We start from the raw sequence: 21,510 nt of genomic DNA, 5'->3' as shown, positions 1-21,510 counted from the left end.
TAGATAGGTATAAAACTAATGAACCGACAAAGTGACAAATAAATAAACAAAACTTAAACTCCAGCCTTTTTTCCAGACGTGTGAAGACTTCCAGCACACGCACACACAATAAGTTTAGGTCAACATGTTTAATTTCATGACTTTCAGTAAGCGAGAAACGATTCAGTGCAAAACAATAACAAATTTAGGGCCTAATAATCCTTGAAGGAATGCATATCACCCACCAATATTCTAAACAAAGATCCTGCAGGATCTGGTAGCGCTCAGAGTATGACTTTCAGCTGCCACCACGTCAGATTGTAGCTTAATATCTGTAAAACTGATCCTGTTAGAGACACTTTTATGTTTGTTAGGGTCGATTGAATCGGGTTGAATCTACATCCAGTGATTTCCAGAGTTTTATTCAAATCTCTCCTGTAGTTCAAGAGACATGTTGCTAACATGGCAAACAAACAAACATAATCGCTCACCTTTTACCTTTCAGTGGCAGGTAATTATAAAAATGACAAAACAGCCCAACTGCTTTTCCCTGCAGCTTTTAGGATCACTATCACTTGTATGACTGAGGATCTACAAAGATCCATTTAATTTTGAAGTTTATATAATGTGTTTTAATGTTTTTTATGTACTAAATTCTCCACTCAATAAGACAACTCATTAATATGTATGTTTGTACTCAGTTTTCAGACATGTGGCGCTTCAACGAAGTTCTGCACAACAACAACTGAAGCTTTCATTAAAACTAATGTGTGTCACTGAATAAGTCTAAAGGAGCTCAACCAGACCCACAGGACTCCTCTCTGCAGGGAGACCGACCTTCATTATTAACACACACACACACACACACACACACACACACACACACACACACACACACACACACACACACACATACCCAGGCTCAGTACGGAGGTCTCTGCTTAAAGTCTTGTTTACCTGAAATAATAGCCTCTTCGTTAACCCGTTCTCCATTCTGGAGGTTAATGATGCCAAACTCATTCGTGACTTGTCTCCTGCAGGTCAGGGGTGGGAGTCAGAGATGGAGAAGGATGAGATGGAAGGAAGGCAGGAGATAAAAGTGAGTGTATAAATTACTCGTCACAGCGGTGTCAATAACTCAGCCCGCAGACACGTCTGCTTTCCCTTACTGTGAGTGTGTGAGGGTGCTCTGCAGGGGATATCTCAGACTCGCAGAGCTGTGTGTGTGCGTGTGTGTGTTTGTGTAATGATGCAGACAGACAGCTGCCACCAGCATGGTTGAAGGGAGGTTCTGGGGGAAAAAAAAGAGCAGCAGATGGGAAAGAAAATAGGAAGGATAGTCTGTGCTGAGGTTGTAATTTCACCCAGAGGCGTTGCTGTCACTCCATCACTGCTGCTGACACCTGGAGCTCCGGAGACCACGAGGCCCCCAAACCCCACAATCAGGCTTTATTTATGGGTTTCCTGATGCTGGAAGGTTTTTCAGTGCTGAAACATGTAGGGATATTTTCAAAGTATCCAAAAATATGGCCTGCCTCCAACCTTTCATGCCAGAGTTTTAGACAAAGATCATCTCACACACAAACATGGCGACAAAGACCTAAAATTACCAGCTGATTGGAAGTACTTCACTTTATTTATGTGTTTGATATTTCCTATTTGATCTGCCTTTAGTTAAGGGTTGTGAAACCTTATTTTCCCTCTCAGCGCCTGTTGTTGTGGTCCTATCAGTTCATCTCAGTGCCTGTTTTATTCAGAGGCAGAAACCTATCAGAGCTCACAGCTGAACGCCTCTGATTCAATTCTGACAGCATTCAAAACAACCTCTTCTCCTTCTGTCCCACTTATTTTTCCAGCCTTTCTGTTTTTTTCTGCCTTTTTTCCCCCCTCGTCTTTGTTGTATCATCCGTTTTCCGCTCACTTCATCCCTTCTAGTTCTTCGTTTTTATCCCAGATTCTGAAAAAGTTGAAAATGTTGTGTAAAATGAAAATGAAACCTGGATGCAAATCTCATAAACCTGGATTTTATTCGCAATAGCACATAGTAAACATAGTAAGTGTTCAAACTGAGCAATTGGGTATTTTTTTAAGGTAAGGTAATTTTGAATTTGATAGCAGCAATATATCTAAAAAAACTGGTGACAGATCCATACTTACCCCTGTGAAGCAATTTCTCTTGTTTTAACGACAGTCTGTAAACATCTAGGAGCTGAGGAGATCAGCTGCTGGAGGTTTTGGAGGGAAATATTGTCCCATTCTTGTCTGATGTAGGACTCCAGCTGTTCAACACTCCTCAGATTTTTGTTGGACTCTTTCTTTACATGATGCACCAAATGTTTTCTTTTGGTGAGAGGTCTGCACTGCAGGCAGGTTGGTTCAGCACCTGGACTCTTCTGTTATGAAGCCCTGCTGCTGAAATGAACGCAGTACGCAGCTTAACATTGTCTTGCTGAAATATGAAGGCCTTCCCTGAAACAAAGATGTTGTCTGGATGGGAGAATATGTTGTTCTTAAACCTGTATAAAACTTTTCTGCATTGATGTTGCTTTTCCAGATGCGTAAACTGGCCATGCCATAAACAATAATGCACCCCCATACCATCAGAGAGGCAGGCTTTAGCACCATCAGACTGGATGGTTCCTCTTTAGTACAGAAGTCATGGTGTCCATGGTTTCCAAAAATAATTTTAGTATTTGATTCAGCTGACCACAGAACAGTTTTCACTTTGCCTTCAGGCCATTTTAAATGAGCTTTGGCCCAGAGAAGATGGTGGGCTTTCTGGATGATGTTAACAAAAGGCTTCTTTGCATGATAGAGCCTTCAGCAACATTTAAAGATGGCAAAGTGAGCTATGTTTCCAGACAATAATTTGTGGATTAGAACAGAATCAGATCTGGTTTTAATGCAGTTCTCCAGCTTCTTGAAATCCTTTGATGACATTATGATGATGAGATATTCAAAGTCTTCCCAATTTTCTGTTGAGGAGCATTATTTGTAAATTGTTCCGCTGTTTTAGACACAGTTTTTCACAGTCTGGTAAACCTCTGCCCGTCTTTACTTCTGAAAGATTCAGGCTCTCTAAAAAGGCTCTTTTGTCCTCCTACTGACCTGTTGCCAATGAACCTAATTAGTTGTAAAATGTTCCTTCTGCTGTTTCTTATTCGTGCTACTTACGTTTACAGCCGTTCCTCTGTTTTTTGAGATACGTTGCTGTCATTAAATTCTTTGCTTTTTCACATTCTTATTTATCAGCAGTCTGTGTTTTTTTTATATTGCTTTTTCTTTTGCCCTGTTGAAAGATTTTACCTCCTTACACACATCCAACTTGTATATTACTATTTCCCCCTCTTCTTTCCACGTGTTTCGGTGCTTTATTGCAGTTGTGCATCATGAAATTCAATCTCTCAGCCAGTTTTGTTGCTTCTCTCTTCCACTCTTGTTTCCTTTCAATTTTCTCCCCATCTTTATCTTCTAAAATAACATATCAGACACTCTTTCCTCCTCCCCAGCAGCAAGAGAAACGAAGGCTTCGTCCTTTTGGGTAAATCCATACCGGAACAAACATCAAACAGAGCACCTTCTAATTTAGGGAAGAAACAAGCAATTAGTTGCTATTACATCCTTGAATCTGCATGCAAAGGCAAACCCTAATCTCATTAATCATGAACAATGGGGGCGGTAATCTAGAAGCATGTTTATGCAAATTTCCCGGCGCAGTAATCTCCTGCATGCTTAAAGCAACGGAGGTGTGTGAGAAGATTTCTTTTTCGTTTGCTCAGTGCTTTTTTTTCCTCCTCTCTCTGTCTTTTTATTTTACTTTTCCCTCCTCTGACATGTTTGTTCAGCTGTTTTCACAGTGCGTGAACCAGAACATTCAGAACCCGGGGAACTGTATCGATCCCTGTCTCCCTTAAACCTTTCAGTTCTGATGGGTTATACCCTTCAGATGGTATGGAACATTGGGTTTTATATCTGTGCAGCTATACCTCCCTCCTCCTTCTCTTCCACCTCTTGGCAAATTCTCCATCTCATTTCTCTTCTCCAACAATTCTCTCCATTTCTTCTCTTTTTATACCTTCCATTTGCATGTTTATTGTTTCGCTGCTTGCCTCTCTCCCTTCCCTCCCATAGTGTCTGTTTCCATCTATTTCTTCATTTCTTTTCCTCCTGACTTTGCCATTATTGTGGTATTCTTTTCAGTATTTTTCCCCCCATTGTAGCCACTGGTCTGGCACCCAAACACGATTCAGGACTAAATATAGCCCAGAAAAAAACGTTATAAGATTATCTCCCTGCATCCTCTTTCTCTTTTCTTCTCTCTTGTGAGCATCACTTTTATTTTTTTTTTTCCATCATATCTTCTCAGTTTTAGTCTTCGGTCCCTCTTGAGTTGTGTTCCAGTTTCAGATGATGAGCATGATGTAAAATCTGGATGAATCAGGGTCCTTAGAAATGTCAGGAGGATTTGCTAGGGCACTATGTACAGGATCAGGAAAAAGGAATCGATTCGGGGTCTCCAAATAAAGAAAAAGCATAAATGTTTTAAATCAACACAGAGGAAAGGAAGTCGAGCACACTGACACAAATATAATTTAGCTTATTTGTTTTGGCATTAATCCAGATTTTATACACAGAACCTAAAAAAACAAGGTGCTTATGTCAGGATTTGGGTTTTTTTGTGTGTTTCTGATTCATGTTTCAGTTTGGGTTTATTATTTCTTTTATTTTGTTATTTAGTTGTCTTTATGTTTAGTCCGGTCTTAGTTCAGTTTTTGGCTCCTTGTGTTTTTGTGCTCCTGTCAGGATTCACTTCTCCTCAGTCAGTCTCTTGTTTAATTGCCACACCCATCTCCACCTGCTCCGAGTTAGTAATCACTCACCTGTGCCCACTTCCCCTGATTACCCTCTGCTTTTAAAACTTTGTCATTTCCTTCATTTACTCGCTGGTTTGTTGTTGCTTACATGCGCTGTCTGGTTACTCCCATGTCTTGCCTCTGGTTTGTGCTACATTCTGAATTCTTGTTATTGTTTGGTTTTGCTGCTTCGTCAGCTTTTTGTTTTTGTTCCTTTTATTTAAAATAAATTATTTTATTCCTGGAACTAAGATGAGTCTGCACATTGGGTTCACTGCAATCTCCTCCCAACCCGACAGCTTGGTTACAGACAGAATAATCTGAAGCAACAGTGGGATTAATGATGCACTGCACCATAAAATCTACCCAGGAACAGCTTGAGGGTACCATTAAAGATCTAGCCTTCGGTTTACTCAGACTGTAACTTGAAGGAGCATCTGTTGGATGAATCAGAGAGGCACCACCTTCAACAGGATTAAATGTCTACATGATGTCAGATCTTAGACAGAACCGCTTGTGGCTGATGAGTTTCTATCTGTTTCTGTTATACACATATTGCCATGACCAACAAAGGGTTGTAATGTAGTTTATATTTATCTGCTTTCTGTGAGTTTTGTATTTTGTGGTTAAGTTTTGGGTTTGAAGGTATCATCTTGATTTTTTTCTTTGCCTTGCACTTTTTTGTTTAGTCTTACTTTCTGCTGTCCCCTGACATTTGGATCTGATTTACACATCATCACACCTACTCTGTTTTTGTCATTTACTCCATCATTGACTGGTATCAAGTTTTCAGTTACTTCTTGTCAGATCTTGACAGAAACCCTGATCCATGCCTTCATCACTTGCCATTTGGACTACTGTAATGGAGTCTTGTATGGGACGTTTGGTAAACCTTTCAAAGAACTTTGGTCTGTCCAAACCTCTGCTGCCAGGGTTCTCACCTTCACCAAACCTTACCCCAACTCTTATTCTGTTTCTCTGGCTTCCATTTAGTTTCATTCAATGCAAAATTCTGGATCTCACCTACAAACCACTGCAAGGCCATGCTCCTCAGTTTCCTTCTGACCTCCTTTACCCCCAAAGCCTCCATTCCAGAACCTCAGGTCTTCTGATGCTGGACTGCTCTCCGTTCCTCACACCAGGATGTGAACTTTAAGTGACAGGGCTTTTAGAGGTGCATCCCTAATCCTCTGGACGATCTCTCCACAAGACTTAATTTCTGGAATTATTCAAAAATCTCAGAAAATGTTTAATTTAATTAAATTAGCTGCACTTGGATCTGTGAACTTCCTGAAGTTTTTACATCATGGTTAATATCCAGTAATCAAGTGATATTTATCATGTTGCTCATACAGCTCCTCTCCCAAAATACTGTATTTCATTTTATTAAATACCAGACTGACATTCAACTTGTTTTAAAGTTAGAATATAATGGTTGTGATAAAAAAAATAAAGTAATAAATTTGTTTTAAACCAATAAAAAACCCAGATAAAATGGAGAAGCAGCAATAAAATACAGATGGGTTCAATCAGCACCAGTTTGAACCCCTTTTTTAAATATTTTTTGTAATATAAATAAAATACATGAGAATGCTGTGTACTAACAGTTACAGAACATTGCATTATTAATGATTGTAATCAAAACTGAAGCAATTTTAATTTTGTTGTTTGCAGATAAGCACAAAACTATTCACAAACAGCCCATTTTTATTACCTGAGTGACTTTAAGGGATTGTTTGGTTTGTAGGAGGGCTCTACGGAGGAGTGTTTACATTGTGCGTGTGTGTGTGCGTGTGTGTGTGTCCCCATAGAAAGACTGAGCTCATTCTGCCTCCTCTGTACTGTGGGAGCTGTCCATTGTCAGTGGTGCTGAAAGTAGATTACTGCTGCTCTTCTTAAGAAAGAGAGTGAATTTGATAAGCAGTGGGGGAGGAAAAAAAGAGGAGGAGGAGGAGGAGGAGGAGGAGTAAAAACCAAGAGGAGTTCACAGGACTGCTTCTTAGATTTATTCCCAGCGGCTGGCCGCGGACTGAGAGGAAGTTTTTTGGAAACTTGGGAGTGTAAGAGCACCTCTGACACCCTGTAGCTGTCCTTCTCTTTGTTTCTCACATCCTCTCTCTGCTTTCACATTTCACTCTGAAGCAGTCACTAATTTGGACACATTAGGAGGAGGAGGAGCAGGGGGAGGGAATGCATGGAGAGCAGCAGGAGATCACAGCTTCCTTTTTCTCCTCTTCAGCTTCACGGGACAAATGGAAACATGATGATACGAGCGGATCTGCCTTTTCGTCTCCTCACAAACTGAACAGAAGGAAGTTGTGGATGTGAGATCTCTGCCACATCTGTGGGTGTTGGACTCGTAAGCCCCCCCTTACCTATCCTGCTGTGTGGCCCTGCTCAGCCTGAGGTGTCCTGGGTCACTGTCAGGATGACGGGGTGCGCCAAACGCTGCAAACAGGGACTTGTCAAGTTCGCCTTGACTCTTCACAAACTGGTCACTGGGACTCTCACAAAAGGTATGTAAAGACTTAAACCTGATCTGATTACATTCTGTCTTGTATTTTTTTTTCTTTTTGTACTAAGCACTGCTGAAGTACATGAAGATGAAGTTGCAAGAAAGGAAAATGGTTTTGAGTGTGTTGAGACAGCAAGTGAGCACTGAGTTGTGTGAGAAACAGAAGTTAAAGTTGAGTCAACTTCATCTCTCATCTTCAGCTGGGTAAACTATCTACTCTCCTCCCCCTCCATCTCCACTCGTGACTCTGCAGTCGTTTTGTTCACCGTGCTCTCCGGAGGGTTGAAGTGAAGGAGACAAAGATGAAGGGAGTAAGCAGCTAATAGAGAGGAAAGATGTCGTTGATATGAAGGAGTGCGTGCGTGTGTGTTTGTGTGTGCGTGTGAGAGAGATTGTGCTCTCGTGATGAATGACAGCAATAAAATGTGTTGCTGTGGCAGCGAGGAACTGGAGCTGCAAACACATAAAGCTGAGAGGAATAGGAGGGTTTTATTATTGCAATGCATTAATTGTTATTCTGCTTTTGTGCTTGCCTGCAACATTAAAGTGGAGCATTCTTTTCTTACTATTGGTGAGCAGGAAAACGGAGACACACACATGCACACACTCACAGTATAGTGCTCTTTGAACCTACTGACGTTTTGTCCGGAGGCATGGGAAACATGAAAGAAGCCAGTCAGACACACACAGTATGTACAGTAGATGCACAAAGACATACTTAGATGCTCACACACATGTTTCTGGACGGCCCACAGTGGATAGGAGAGCCCCCGAGGTCTCTCACATTCATAACGTCACAATGGAGCCGCTGCTGAGGTTTTTATTATGTAACAAAACCTTAGATAAATGAGCAGTGTCTTTCTCTTAATGAAACAAAAAACATAAAACAGCTGTAGAGAACATAGCTACTGGACATGCGTGCACATGAACGCAGAGAATACCCCCAGGATGAATCTACAGACAACATAATACCCAGATCTGGTTCTGCAAAACGTCAGACTCACAAGCAGACACACAGAGATCCACATCTGCTTTTTATCAAACTTCCTGACAGAGTAACATCTCATTAGACAGGAGTCACAAAGCCACACAAACACATTATTATTAATGTTTTTTTTTTAATCATTTTGTTAATTCTAAAACATCTCATGAACCCCTGGATGAATTTCAGGGAAACTGTCAGAAAATAGTCATTGGATTGGAGTCAGTCCCATTCAAGATGGCTCCCGCAACTACGCAACCTTAGCAAACACAAACATGGCTCAAACTCAGCCAGTTTTACAGTGTGGTAGTAGCTGAGAGTCATCCCCAGTGCATACTCTGAGCACTAACTGATTGATAGATCTGTTTTTAAAACATTGCAAGTAACTATTTTGAGTCAAACCTTCCTGTCTGTAAATATCTCGTTAACCACTGAATGGATTTTAATGAACCTCTCAGAAAGTAATCATTAGATGGACATCTACAACTGATTAAGTTGTGGAGTCAACCTGAATCAAGATGGCCGCCACAGCTAATTGACCTCAGCAAACACAATTATGGCTACAACTTAATTAATGATACGGATACCGAGTAACAATTTGGTGTGGTAGTGGCAACAAATAGTCTTCTCCAAGAGCTAATACGTCACATGAAATCTCACAATATTGCATGAGATCACACATAATGTCATATACAAGGTTGGAACAAAATGGCTACAACTCCACTCATTTTCAAAATAATCTTAGTTTAAAACACTGGCATGAATGGTGGCGGGTGATATGAATTCCTTCAAGGAAAACTAGGCATTTAATTGTTATTATTTTTTTTGTTTTGAGTCATTTTAAATCAGTGCGCAACAACAATAAGAGCACAATTCATGCGTATTTCTGCTTTTCAACTACAAACTTGTTTGACTGAAATGGATTCATTTCCAGTTGAGTTTTTAATGAGCGCCTGTGCCTATTTTCGGTCACCTTCAGATAATGTCTGCACCAGAAACCAGATAGTCGTAAACTGTTTATAAAACCATTTAGAGTAAATGGGAAAAAGAGTTAAAGTGGTCTCATTTGGGTTTTATGTTTTTCAAGTGGCGCCTAATGGTGTCTGATATTCTAATCTTTTGGGTTTTTTGTTAAAGATTTCTTTTCCAAACAAACCGGAGACGTTCAGAAGACAAAGCTGCTTCACGGCTGAAGTATTTCGGAAAAAAAAGGGAGAGACATTTTTGAAATCAAGTTTAAAGATTATAACAGGATTCTCCAAGATTTCTTTCTTTCCATTTCCAAAGTTTATTGACTCCTCAGGAGTGGATTTTCTTCCTCTAATCCAATGATGAACCGCACACTTCCTTTAAAAAAAAATAAAAAAATAAATGAAAATAACTTCACATACAGACTTCTCAAGTGGACCCATTTTTCTTTGAAAAATAATCTAAAAAATACCACAAACTTTATTATATCTAAAATGCTTTTGTGAAATGTTTTCATGTCAGAAACACAATGTTTTGGTTTTGGTTTGATTACTTATTAAATAATTAAAGGTTTAAATAAAGCTTGCATATCACCCGCCACATTTCATCTTTAGACTAAGATTATCTTGTGTTAAGAAATGACAGAATTGTAGGAACTTAGATTAAACCTGTGTTACAGCTATTTTGTGTTGGATTATTTCTTTTAGCTTTGGCAGCCATCTTCAGCAGATGTACATGTAACGAATATTTCCTGAAAGATTTGTTAAAATCTGCCCAGTGGTTTATGAGGTATTTTGCTAACAGACAAATGGGGTTGGAGCCATTAGTTATTGCTAAAGTTTTAGGCCATATACTTGTGCAGTGCTTGAAATGACATTCAGCCAAAACCACATCAAACCTGTAAAACTGACTGAATTATAGGCTGTTTTATGTTTTTATAATACAAATGTTTAGTTTGCTGTAGTGGCCGTGTTGAATTTGGATGCTCATTTGTAGATTTCCTAAAGGTTTCAATAACATCCATCAAAGAGGTCATGAGATTCTTTTGGTAACAGACAAACACGGAGTTGGATCGATACATTATTGCCCACCTTCACCTTTGTGCAGCAGGTGATACATTACCTACATTTTATCTATATATACTTACATTATATATACATAATGCTGTATATTAATAGCAGGTAGTTTTTTAATGAGCCACCTTTCCTCACCTACGTCTGTCTCTTTACTGAACAGCCACTGAATCATGTTTCTGCAGTAAAACGCTGACATTAAAGTCTGAGTGCTTTCATTTGTTCCTGCTGCCAAAAGGCCCGGCTGCACATCTGACACTCTACTGAGTTACTGTCGCCTTTTAAACGACCTTTTTCAGTCAGCACTTTTAAAATATCTGCAGCAGTAAATTGTGGAGAAAGAAATAATTTTGCTTCTCTTCTCTCAGTAACAACAGAAGCTGTGCTGCAAGAAATCCTGACGGTTTCTGTATTCAGTGTATCGAAGTAAAGACAGCAAATAAAATAAGTCCTCAACAGATTTTCCTCTGGGATGTCTGTCAACACAGCAACACTGACCTCTCCTGGCGACGTCACAAAGTCTGCGTTAACTGGAAAAAAGTTCACTGGAACGTGAAGTATTTGTAGTTTTTGAGATTCAGGATGATGTTTGGTGACAGAAAGGAAAGATGAAAGATAGATTAAACTTGTAAACATGATCTTCACATAATCAGCTGAGCAGAATCCACATTTCCTAATTATTTTGTTCTTTTACACTAACACTTTTTTTGTGCCAGAAATCAGGCCTGAGCTACACATCAAACAGTTCCAGCTTTGTTAATAAAATAACCAATCTTTTATTTTTGCAGAAACGGCACAGAAGAACGCAGTCGTGTAAATACTCAGACTCTGTATAGCATCTAAATTAGAAATTAAATGAGCATCCTAAAAGATACGAGAGAGCTTTAAGTTAACGTAATTATTTTTTATTATAAAATTATTGTTTCAGACACTTTAGTGAAATGATTAAAGAAACAAAATATTGAATGTAATTTAAAAAAAAGTTTGTTTATGTCTTGGTTAATTCAGAGTTTACAGTGAGGCATTAAACACAAACACATTAACACAAAGCAAGTTAAAATTTATTTTTATTGAATTGTAAATAATAAATACATAAATGAATTGTTAGATAAATAAAAAAATATTAAAGAGTAAAATTTAAATGCCATAAAGCAGTATTACAGCAGTAAATGTGTAAAATGGTGTTGAAAAACAGAAACTTGAATGAAATTTTGCACTGAACTGAAATGCTGGGATCTGTGTCTATTTTCTCATTTTGTAATTAGTCACTTTGTTAGTAATTAATTAGTTACTTAAGTATTTACCAACAAAGATAAATAAATTGCGTTCATAGTTTTCTAATCTCTACTCTTTGATAAGTTGGTTCTCTTCAGCAGTTAGAGGATTTTGCAGTCATTAAAATTCTGCGTCTTTACTGCTTCCTTTAATGTTGTCCTGTCTAATTGGAGCCGGGGGCTTTCATTTTTAATCCTTTTTATTCGCTGTCTTTTCTTAACAGCTTTATGTTGTTTACATTAAGACATTCACTTAGTTAAAACAAAGAAAAGCAGAAATAATGCATTTTCATTTGACAGAAATCTCAGGTGTTTTCTTTAGGGGTCTGTATTCTTTAAACTGCAGGCTGATTACTTTAAATCCCTTCGATGACTCTGGATTTACACCATCTGCGCCTGTCTGACATTTCCCGCCTTTGGTCTAAACTCGTCCTCAGCTTCTGGTGATGTCTGTAAACATCCTGTTGAGCAGCTCCAGGCAGTAAACATCCTGCAGGATTTCCCTTATCCTTGTCACACAGACAATCCTGTAGCACCTGTTGGCGGCCATCAGCCAACAAAAACCCTGTTTAGGTGAAAATCCGCCGCCTGGGAAGCTTCTCAGTCCAGGTCCAACACACAACACAAAAACTGCATCCTCTCTGCTCTTTCACTCCTGGTTTTAAACATTTTCCCTTTGAAAACACTCTCTAAAGAAGAAAAACACTCTTTTCTCAACTCTGATCTTTTCTTTTCATTTGCTCCTGGATGCTTCCTGAAAAGAAAAGAAACAAATCAAACCACCAGAGAAGGCTATGCTGCCTCAAAGTGTTATTTTGTTGTTCTTGTTGGGATTAAAAAGAACATGTAATGCTTTCTGTATCTGTATCTCTTTAACAGAAAAATAGTTCCTAAATAAAAAAGCAAGCCCCTGTCCTAAATATTCTTAAATATTTCTCTTTATTTATTTAAATTCAGTTCTTTTATAGCATCTACTCACAGCAAAAGTCACCTCAGAGTAATATACAAAAAAGTAAGTTTAATTTAGTTCAAAACACACCCAGTTTTAAATCCAGTTCATTCTCATTTTAGCACAAAACATACACATTTATTATAAATGACAATTAGAACAAAAGTTATGTATCTAAGGAAGCCAGCAGCTTGTGTTGAATCTTCACGTTGTTGCAATTCCTCATCTTGAGCAGCACAGAGGAAACAGAAGAAAAGAACGACTCAGGAAGAAGCCTCCAGCAGAACCAGGCTCAGGTTGGGAGGACAGCTGCTTTGACCGGCTGTAGTTTGAGAGGACAGGAAAGAGACAGAGACAAACAGAAAAGCATTGGTCCAGGTGTAGTTCCTGTGGTAAGAAAAACAAAGACAAACACAGCGTTAATGGTAGCAATGGTTGCATGTATAAACATGGAGAATAAAGCGAGTAAAGACAGCAGCAGAGTGAGGAAATGTGGTCAGTTTGTCTTCCAGCAGTCTGAGCTTAAAGCAGCAGAACTAAAGGGTATCTCAGGAAACCCATGCCAACCCGAGCTATAGGATTTATTGAGAAGGAAAGTCTTAAAAGTAGACAGGGTGTCAGCCTCATGAACAGAAACTGGAAGATGGTTCCACAAGAGAGGAGCCTGAGAACTGAAAGCTCTGCCTTTCATTTTAGAAACTCCAGGAACCACAATTAACCTTGCAGTCTGAGAGCAAAGTGTTCTGTTCGGAAAATATGGAACAATAAGATCTTTAGCGCTTTGTATGTTAGAAGTAAGATTTTAAACTCTAGTCTGAATTTTACAGGGAGCCAATGGAGAGAAACTAAAGCTGGAGGAGACCAAATCAGTAAAAGTTTTTAGAAGCAGAAATTATTATTCAAAATGGAATATTTTCATAGCTGTGAGCAGTTTTCCACTGCTTCCATAAACACTGGAAATTAGATTTTCTACTCTGCACAGCAGAGGGCATCAGACCACACTTCCTTTTCTCTCCTAATTCTGCAACCACACATTCCCATGTTGTTTGAGCAGATAAGAGCCGAAGTGTCGTCTTTAACCAAATGAAGCTTTAAATATTCAGAGTCTCAGAGCGCTCAGCTCATCCTCTGATGGTTGACGAACGGCAGACAGGGAGGTGCTTTTTCTTTTTTAGGTTTCACTTTCATCAGGCACAACGTCTCCGATCTGCTGGGTTTCCAATAAGTGCCTAATGAAATATTCAGTAAATTTATTTTTCCATCAGATATTCACTTCAGGTCCGGGCCTGCTTCGAGTCAGGGGGGGATACGACTGCGTGTTTGTATTCAGACAAGAGAAAGAGGAAAACTGTCGAGTAAATAAATGGGGATGAACTTGTTAATAGAGAGTTTAGTCATGTCAGGAGCACATAAAGATGTTTGTGCACAATTTGAGGTGGATATGTGTGTGTGTGTGTGTGTGTGTGCGTGTGTGTGCAGCTCGGCTCCAGAACACTGTCATGTCACTTTTAATGCGCCACAAGGGGGCAAGGAAAATGTTTAATGCAAAATGCAGAGCATAAAAAAATCATTCGGAAAAGATTCACCGGGGATGAGGTGCCATTTTCCACCCAGCAAAGCAATCAGTCACAAATCTGTCTACAGTTAACACTTCCATCATTTCCATCTACTGGGTGGGAAATGGGAAAACAACAAAAGGAGAGGGGGGGGGGGTACCTTTCACACTGTTTAGTTCACACAAACCACTGGGGTAAAAGACATAACTTTACTGCCGTTGACAAATAAACAGTCTGCCTTTTCACTTACACTTTTAAGAAAACAACACTATTTAAGCCCAGAAATGCTGCTGATAAAGTCACAAGAACTGGAGTTTCTGTGCATCAAGTGAAGGTTTTTTTGGGTCACGTGGCGCTGTTTGTCACGTCCCTGACAGGAAACATAACGTTTGTGGGCTGCAGGCAGTGGTGAATCTTTCTGATTGATTTACTGTGGGACACACACGCACACACACACACATGCACTTACACAAAATCCACCACTGTGGCCTTGAGGAAAGAAGCTTGTTGTCATGGAGAGAAATTCAAGACCACACAGATTCACCAACAAACCCATTCAACAAATGGAACAACAGCATCGGTCTGTCAGAGGAGTTACTTGTCCTCTTCTTTTAAATCTTGCAATACAGCAACCTGGTTTTGCTTGAATTTATCTAATTTTTGACACAAAAAATGGTCTTTTTTTCCGCACACTGTAACATGTGGTACTAAAGTGATGCAAGACTAACTAAATAAGGCTGGTTCGCGTCTAAACTTGGGATACTGTAGCTATAATTCACATTTACTGTATGTGTGACTTAGCAAAAGCTCTACCTGAGCTCCTAGAGACAGCAACATCTCTGAACACATAAAGTGTTAACACACCTCCACTGCAAATACAACACCAGGGAGAAGTCATTTAGCAGCTTGGAGTTTGTTTACAAGCACCCAGCTGAGTGCCTCTGTGTTGGGGTTCTCCCCAGTGAATAAGAGGGTCATCTTTCAGTGTCTTTGAGCTGCAGAAGGGAAGATTCTGGTTGTTGTTTGTGTAAATGAACCAGACAGTATCTCAGATTATTCAGCCTCCTACCATCTGTGGATTCTAATGTTCTTCTGGAGGACTTTGGTGCACATGTGGGCAAGGAGAAAGTAACCTGGAGGCAAATAATAGGGACACTGTTGAGAGAAGTGGAAGGAACGCTCTGAAGCCACTTTGCCCATCGTGGAAGAGGTACATGCCTTATCCACACGGAAATGCTGTTTTTACAAAATCACGTAAACACGATACTGTTTCTAGAAATGCATTTAGCCACACAAACGCCTAGAAAATGACTCAAAATACTATAGTAACCATGCCAGGCCTGTATGTGGTGCTGTAACGCTGCCACAAGAATACACCAAAAACAGGAAGCAAATTGCTGAGTATATAGCTAGAGCATAAAGCTAGAACTATCCAGTTGGACCACATCTGGTTTGGGAATGCCTCGGGATCCCCCAGGAGGAGCTGGAGGGTGTCACCGGGAAGTTGTATGTCTGGATTTACCTCCTGGACCTGCTGACTCTGGGACCTGACCTCAGATAAGTGAACAAAAATAGATGAACAGGTTTTTAAGCCCTTCTCTCTTCCGCTGGAAATTAATATTTCATGAGAAGTTTCATTTCTGTCCACCTGGCAAGTACAACATGGACTTTATTTGAACTGTGTATTTGGATTCTTCTAATGCTCCGGGATTTTTATTTCCCCTCTTCAGCTGATTTTGCTCTGATTTTGTAATGTGTATGTGAATGTTTCTAACTACCTGAATGTTCCGAGATGAACGTCCTAAAGCCTGGACAAAACCAAACTAGACCCCTCTGCTTGATGTGATTGTGATAGAGGCAATTTGTTCTCTATAGTTTGGGGGAAATGAGCCTTTGAGAGATGATAACATCATAAAGTCGGAACAACAAATCGACTTTTGAGGCGAAACGACTCTGGCTGTGCCTGCTGATTCGCTGCACATTGATCGTGTTCAGCCTGGTTTGTAGTCTGGTGATGAAGCAGCTGCACGATGTTTGGCTTTGTCAGAGGAAACCTGACCTGCAGCCATCGGCTGATCTCTGTGGTATTACACCTCACTCCCACGTCTAACAGGATTGTGGAGTATGTCTTCTTTGCTCCTCGCTACAGTAAAACAATCTGTTATTTCTGATGACTCAGAGCACGTTTGAGGCCAGGTGAAATTTTCCCTCCGTCTCTCGGTCCTTCCTTCTTTCCTCCCTTGTTGCCCTTGACGTCTTATTTTCCCTCCTGGCTCTTTGTTCTCCTTCCCTCCATGATCTATCCATCTTGTTTGCCACTGTCTTCTGCTCAGTTCTGGTAGTTATTGCCATCCTGTCTCAATTTATTCTCTCGTCCCATCTTTCCTTCCCTCGGTGCTCTGTGCCTTCTCTGCCATCGCCCTCTCATCTCTGTGTGGTTATCACTGTGACATATTCCATCTAGCCTTCATCTAATAAGACAGGACAGCAACTAACCAGTCAATTTATTATTCAATGCTCGTTCACCACCTTCTGTGCTTGTCAACAGCCCTTCTGTCTCTGCAGTAAAATGCTTTCTGTCTCTCAACTTGACAACCAAAACCATCTTTTTTTCCCCCTTCCCTGCCTCCATTTATTCACCCAGAAGACTGCCATCTCGATCCTGTAAAAGGTCTGTTGTGTAATGGTGAATAAATGATGAAAAGGAGGCTGACTGAGTGATTCACAGCACCCTGGATAATGTGATGAACCCTGTTTCACAGCAGTTCCTTGGCGCAGTTGTGTAACACGATTCTATTATTCTTGTTAATTCAAACATAATGAACCAAAAAGTCTTTTTTCCCCATTTTTTACAACATAAAACAGCTTTTGGATTTGTAATACAATTTGTAAATTCATTTCATGCAACTTTTTTTAATGACTTGGAGTGAGTCTTGCCTCTATCCACTTGTTGCTGTTTGTGTTATCGACCTGTTTTTTTGTTTTTCTTTGAACAAATACCCCCCCCCCCCCCCCCAACACACACACACAGCTACAACTTCATCAATTCTTAACATGACCTGACCTTTAAAAACATTCAAAGTGTTTTTAATTTCATTATTTTCTCCTATGCTCCAAACAGATTAGAGTAATAATTCTTGGGGTTGTGAAATGTTTTGACCGAGTGCAAAAAAAAAAAAAAAAAATTTAAAAGTCAAGTCTTGTGTTTTTTTTTTTTTTTTTTTTCCTCCCGGCAAGTTCATCCAGTTTGGAGCACTCAATGCCATAACTTCAAATCTAAAAGAATCTCAACTTCTCAGAGATCAAAATGAAAAGATCAAAACTGTTTTCCAGCTTTTCCTCTCTGGGCTTTTTAAGTCCATTCAGTGGGGTTTTGAAAGTGTTTGATGTAAAAAAAAAAAGAATTTCTTTCCAGTGATAGACAGGTACTGTATGCAACTCTTCCACTGAAGTTAAACATTTTCATTTCAACAAATCATGGCCCCTTACCTCGTCTATTCAGGCAGCCTCTCTGCATTTAATCAGCATATCTTTGCATCACTACTGTGGTGTGTTCAAAGACCTGTTTCTTCCTGTTGATATACTACCACTTCTGCTAACTGTAACCAATGTGTTTTTGTATCTGCATGCTTAGTCGTGTGTGAAATGACCACTGTAAGCGTTACAAAAGGAAACTGCAGACAGATTTTCTGTCTACAGAGCTACGGAATAAAAAAAGGAAAAGGAATAAAAAAAGAACTGATTGTCTGAGATAATGCTCACTTTTAGAAAATATATATATATGTTAGCCGCACCCTGCTTTGTAGTGCTCCTATTTTGTTTTCTTTGTCTGAATTTGTCGCCTTCTGTTTTTCATCTGTTTCATCCTACATCTTGATCCCTCTCTTCAGTTTTTACCTTGCCTTCATGGCCAACTATTCATTAAGCCTGAGACGTTAAATGAATGCCGTGGCCTAATGCCTTTATCATCGGCCTCGGTGGCCTTGGCTCAACCGCAACAACCGCTCAGCTCTAAACTGTTTTCCTAACTACAGCCATGCAAGGACTTTCAATAGGGGCTGGCGTCAATATCATCAGATTGCTAATATTTATGGCATGATGTCAAGAAGGAAGTTGTTGGGCACAACTGACAGAAAGGTGGACCGAATTTCAGAGCGGCAACGTTGTCCTGTGGATTGTTATTGGTCTGTTTGTGTGTGAGAGGAATGATCGGCTGCAAGCTGCAGAGTAGTTTGAACGTCTGTGTTGGTTTCGCTGGGTTTAACTCTTGAATTTAGATCAGGTAACTGTGAGTTCACATCAATCTGTACCCTCCACCGGCAGTTGGAAAGGTTGTAAGGGTGATGAAAATCAATAATGGCAGCTCCTATTCATCTGAAAAGGTGAGCAAGTAGCATTTTATTAATCTCTGACTGGCTGTAGATTTCTTGTTATAAACTGTGATAGAAAGTGAATTGAAATATGTTTTGCAGCTGGTTTAGAGATGTGGCCTGACTTTTCACAGAGCTGCGACCATCATCGTGTCAGATAAACGTGCAGAATAGATAAAATCTGTTAAAGTGGGGCTCAGTGGAAAGGTTATAAATAATCAATTGCTTACCTGTTGTAGAAAGCTCTTTGGACGACCCCAGTTCTGAGAAATAGAGTTTTATTCTGACAGAGTTAATGAGCACATACCTAGTTTGAACAATGGGTTGCTACTGTCTAAAAACAACTCCAATCTCAAAAAAATGTATTGTTTCTCGTGAATGCTGTTTCAGAAATCGTTTCACCTCCATCAGTTTTTTTTATTGCATTGGTATTACGGCAGAAATAATAGGACATTCTTGCCAGAAATGCTTCAGGCATCACTAGAAATTCTACATCTAGAGTGGCTCCTGCTGCTATTTGTGCTTGTAAAAAAAAACAACCCATAAAAAACAGCAAAAAGGTGGAATGCTCCCTCTTGGTTGGGGGTGAACTTTTGCCTCGAGCTGAGTAGTTCAAGTATCTGGGAGTTTTGTGTTGGTGGGGGCTCTGGGAGCCTCTGTATGGACGGTTTCTGGGCATGTTCCACTAGGAGGAGACCTAGAGGCAGACCCCAGAACTTGCTGGAAGGATGATGTATCTTTTACATGGGAACAACTTGGGATCTCCCGCAAGGAGCTGGAGAGTGTTGGAGGGGAGATGGATATCTGGTTTCCCTCCTGGATCTGTTGCTTCTGCAACCCGACCACAAATAAATGGCAGGAAATTGATGAATGCATAGATAAATTAAATAACTAAAGAATCCTATATAAATAGCCATGTAATGCAAATTAGACAGCAATGGAAATAGTGTTTGCATGAATCTATATGAAGTTTTTTAGATTTGAGTTGTTTTTTAGATTGCAGCAATCCACTTTGGTCTTGGCCTCACTGGGACTAGCCATTAGCTCATCAATCTAGTTAGAATTAAACTTTTCTTTCAAACTGAGGTCTTTCAAAGAGATATCTAAACCAGGTAAGGTAATAATTGTTCATAATCATTCCTCCGAACCCCACTTTGAAGGATCTGAACCATCACTTTGACGTGTGACAGGTTCGACTCTCGGATCCTCAGATCTGTTATCTTCTCTAAAGGTGATTGTAAATTATTTAATCTCCTCTTCTGGCAGCTCATTTCCAATTCCTCCCGACACCATAGACTGTATTATTTATTTCCAGCAGCAGACCTCCAGAGACAGTTTAGTTCAAGACTTACTGTGAGGTTATTGGAAAAGAAGTAATGGTGCTGAGGATAATATTTTTTTACTCCCTTAGATCTGTTTTCTTTTTACCCTCCTGGTGCAATATATTTAGATAGATCTCAAAAAGAAAAAAAAAGAAGGAAAGTGTTCTCTATAAAAGTGTTTTTTGTTAGTGTTCCCTCATGACCAGCCATAGTTGTGAGCTTCTAAAGTTCAATAAAAAGTGTCTGACCCAGCTGTGAAGACTCTGGAAAAGTTTAACCATCAAGTCAGACTCGAACACACCTACAGTTTTACAGATCAGGTTAGTTAAACCCAACTAGAACAAATCAGTTGTAAAATGTTTTCAAGCCTCTTAGATTAGAGTTTATGTGCATTAATTAAACACTCATTGAACTGTGTCCCATTTTGATGGCTGTAGCCAGGAATATTCAAATTGTTCTCATTCTCAGGACGTCTCAGGGTTCTTCAGATAAACGCAAAGTTAATTTCAGCATGTTTCCACCAGTAATGAGTACACACTGCAGGATCTTTGTCTATGTAATTCAGGTTGTTGCTAATGTTACATTTTCTTTTTTTAACTTGTTTTTGCTGTGGATACTCCAACTCTAGTCTTATGTGTGTCCTTTTCACTTTCCCTTTGCGTTGTTGTTTGGTTTAGTATTAGAATTAACTCAAGAAAGGTGATTAACAAATCAAAATGACCTTGTTAAGTAAATGAAAAGAATCACTGCGTATGTTAGAATCCACCTTTTTAAACACTCGACAATAAAATGATTGTTGGGCGAAAAGCGTTTCTGCTACATTTGCACGTCAGCCACATGCAAAAAAAATATTTTTGATGAGAAAAAAAGTAGATTTTTTTTACAGTTTCCAAAACAGATCGTGTGTACTCAATAAAAAAAGATTGGGAAACATTGACAGAGCAGCCTACTTTGCACATGTCCACTGTTGCTTTGTGTGCTTGAAACCACAACAATAGAGCAATTTTTACAGTATTTCCTCAACATGTAGCTCACTTTGTCCTGATTCTGTTGCCATTGAACTTTGATCGTTTGTTAAAAAGGTTAATGATTACGATAAAATAGTAAATAGTATCAAAGACAATGGAGCTAAAATTGATTTGGGTGACTCCTTCTCCATGCTCAGGATATTTTTCCTTTGTGTTAATGTTATTGTTATCCTCACATGTTGGCACGGGTTGGTTTCAGCGTTTTTGTTGAAATTTCTGCTACTCATGAGGATTGGGATTTTTTTTTTCAAATGGGGACAAAAAAATATGTTCGGAGCTGTGTAGCAGAGGCCTCTGTCTGGGTGTTTGAAATGCAACTGCAAATAAATGCCCACAGTTATTATCTGATGCTAAAAGACCATGACAAAGCTGCGGTGTGTGGTGCATTGGGAGAGCGGGCTCGTATTGAGAATAAAAGCAAGGCTGATGCAGAAGGTGGATGTAAACCCTGGGATGTGGGGAAGCATGTTGGTGTCAGACATATAGGATTTGGTTGGTGACCCACCCTCGGGTAAAATAATTCACATGCACTACCACACACAGACCACCTGTCAGACTTGTGCAGATAAAGCTGCACAAACACTCTCCACAGCCAGACTGTTTGCCTGCTGAATAGCAATGGGGGGGGGGGGGGGGGGGG

At 39.7% G+C, this 21,510-nt stretch overlaps 1 protein-coding gene across 1 annotated transcript in view; it reads left to right on the top strand.

Annotated features, from left to right (window-relative positions):
* Positions 1 to 6,889: 6,889 nt before the first annotated feature.
* LOC108243089 (Kv channel-interacting protein 1) overlaps positions 6,890 to 21,510 on the top strand; it is a 47,234-nt gene continuing 32,613 nt past the window's right edge. Inside the window, exon 1 of the mRNA XM_025008617.2 lies at positions 6,890 to 7,348. Coding sequence (XP_024864385.1) covers positions 7,261 to 7,348 — 88 coding nt within the window. The 5' untranslated portion in view covers positions 6,890 to 7,260. The remainder of the gene's footprint in view (positions 7,349 to 21,510) is intronic.

This window comes from Kryptolebias marmoratus, linkage group LG9 (genome assembly GCF_001649575.2).
Source record: "Kryptolebias marmoratus isolate JLee-2015 linkage group LG9, ASM164957v2, whole genome shotgun sequence".
NCBI classification, from domain to species: domain Eukaryota; kingdom Metazoa; phylum Chordata; class Actinopteri; order Cyprinodontiformes; family Rivulidae; genus Kryptolebias; species Kryptolebias marmoratus.
This window is presented reverse-complemented; position numbering and strand designations above follow the sequence as displayed.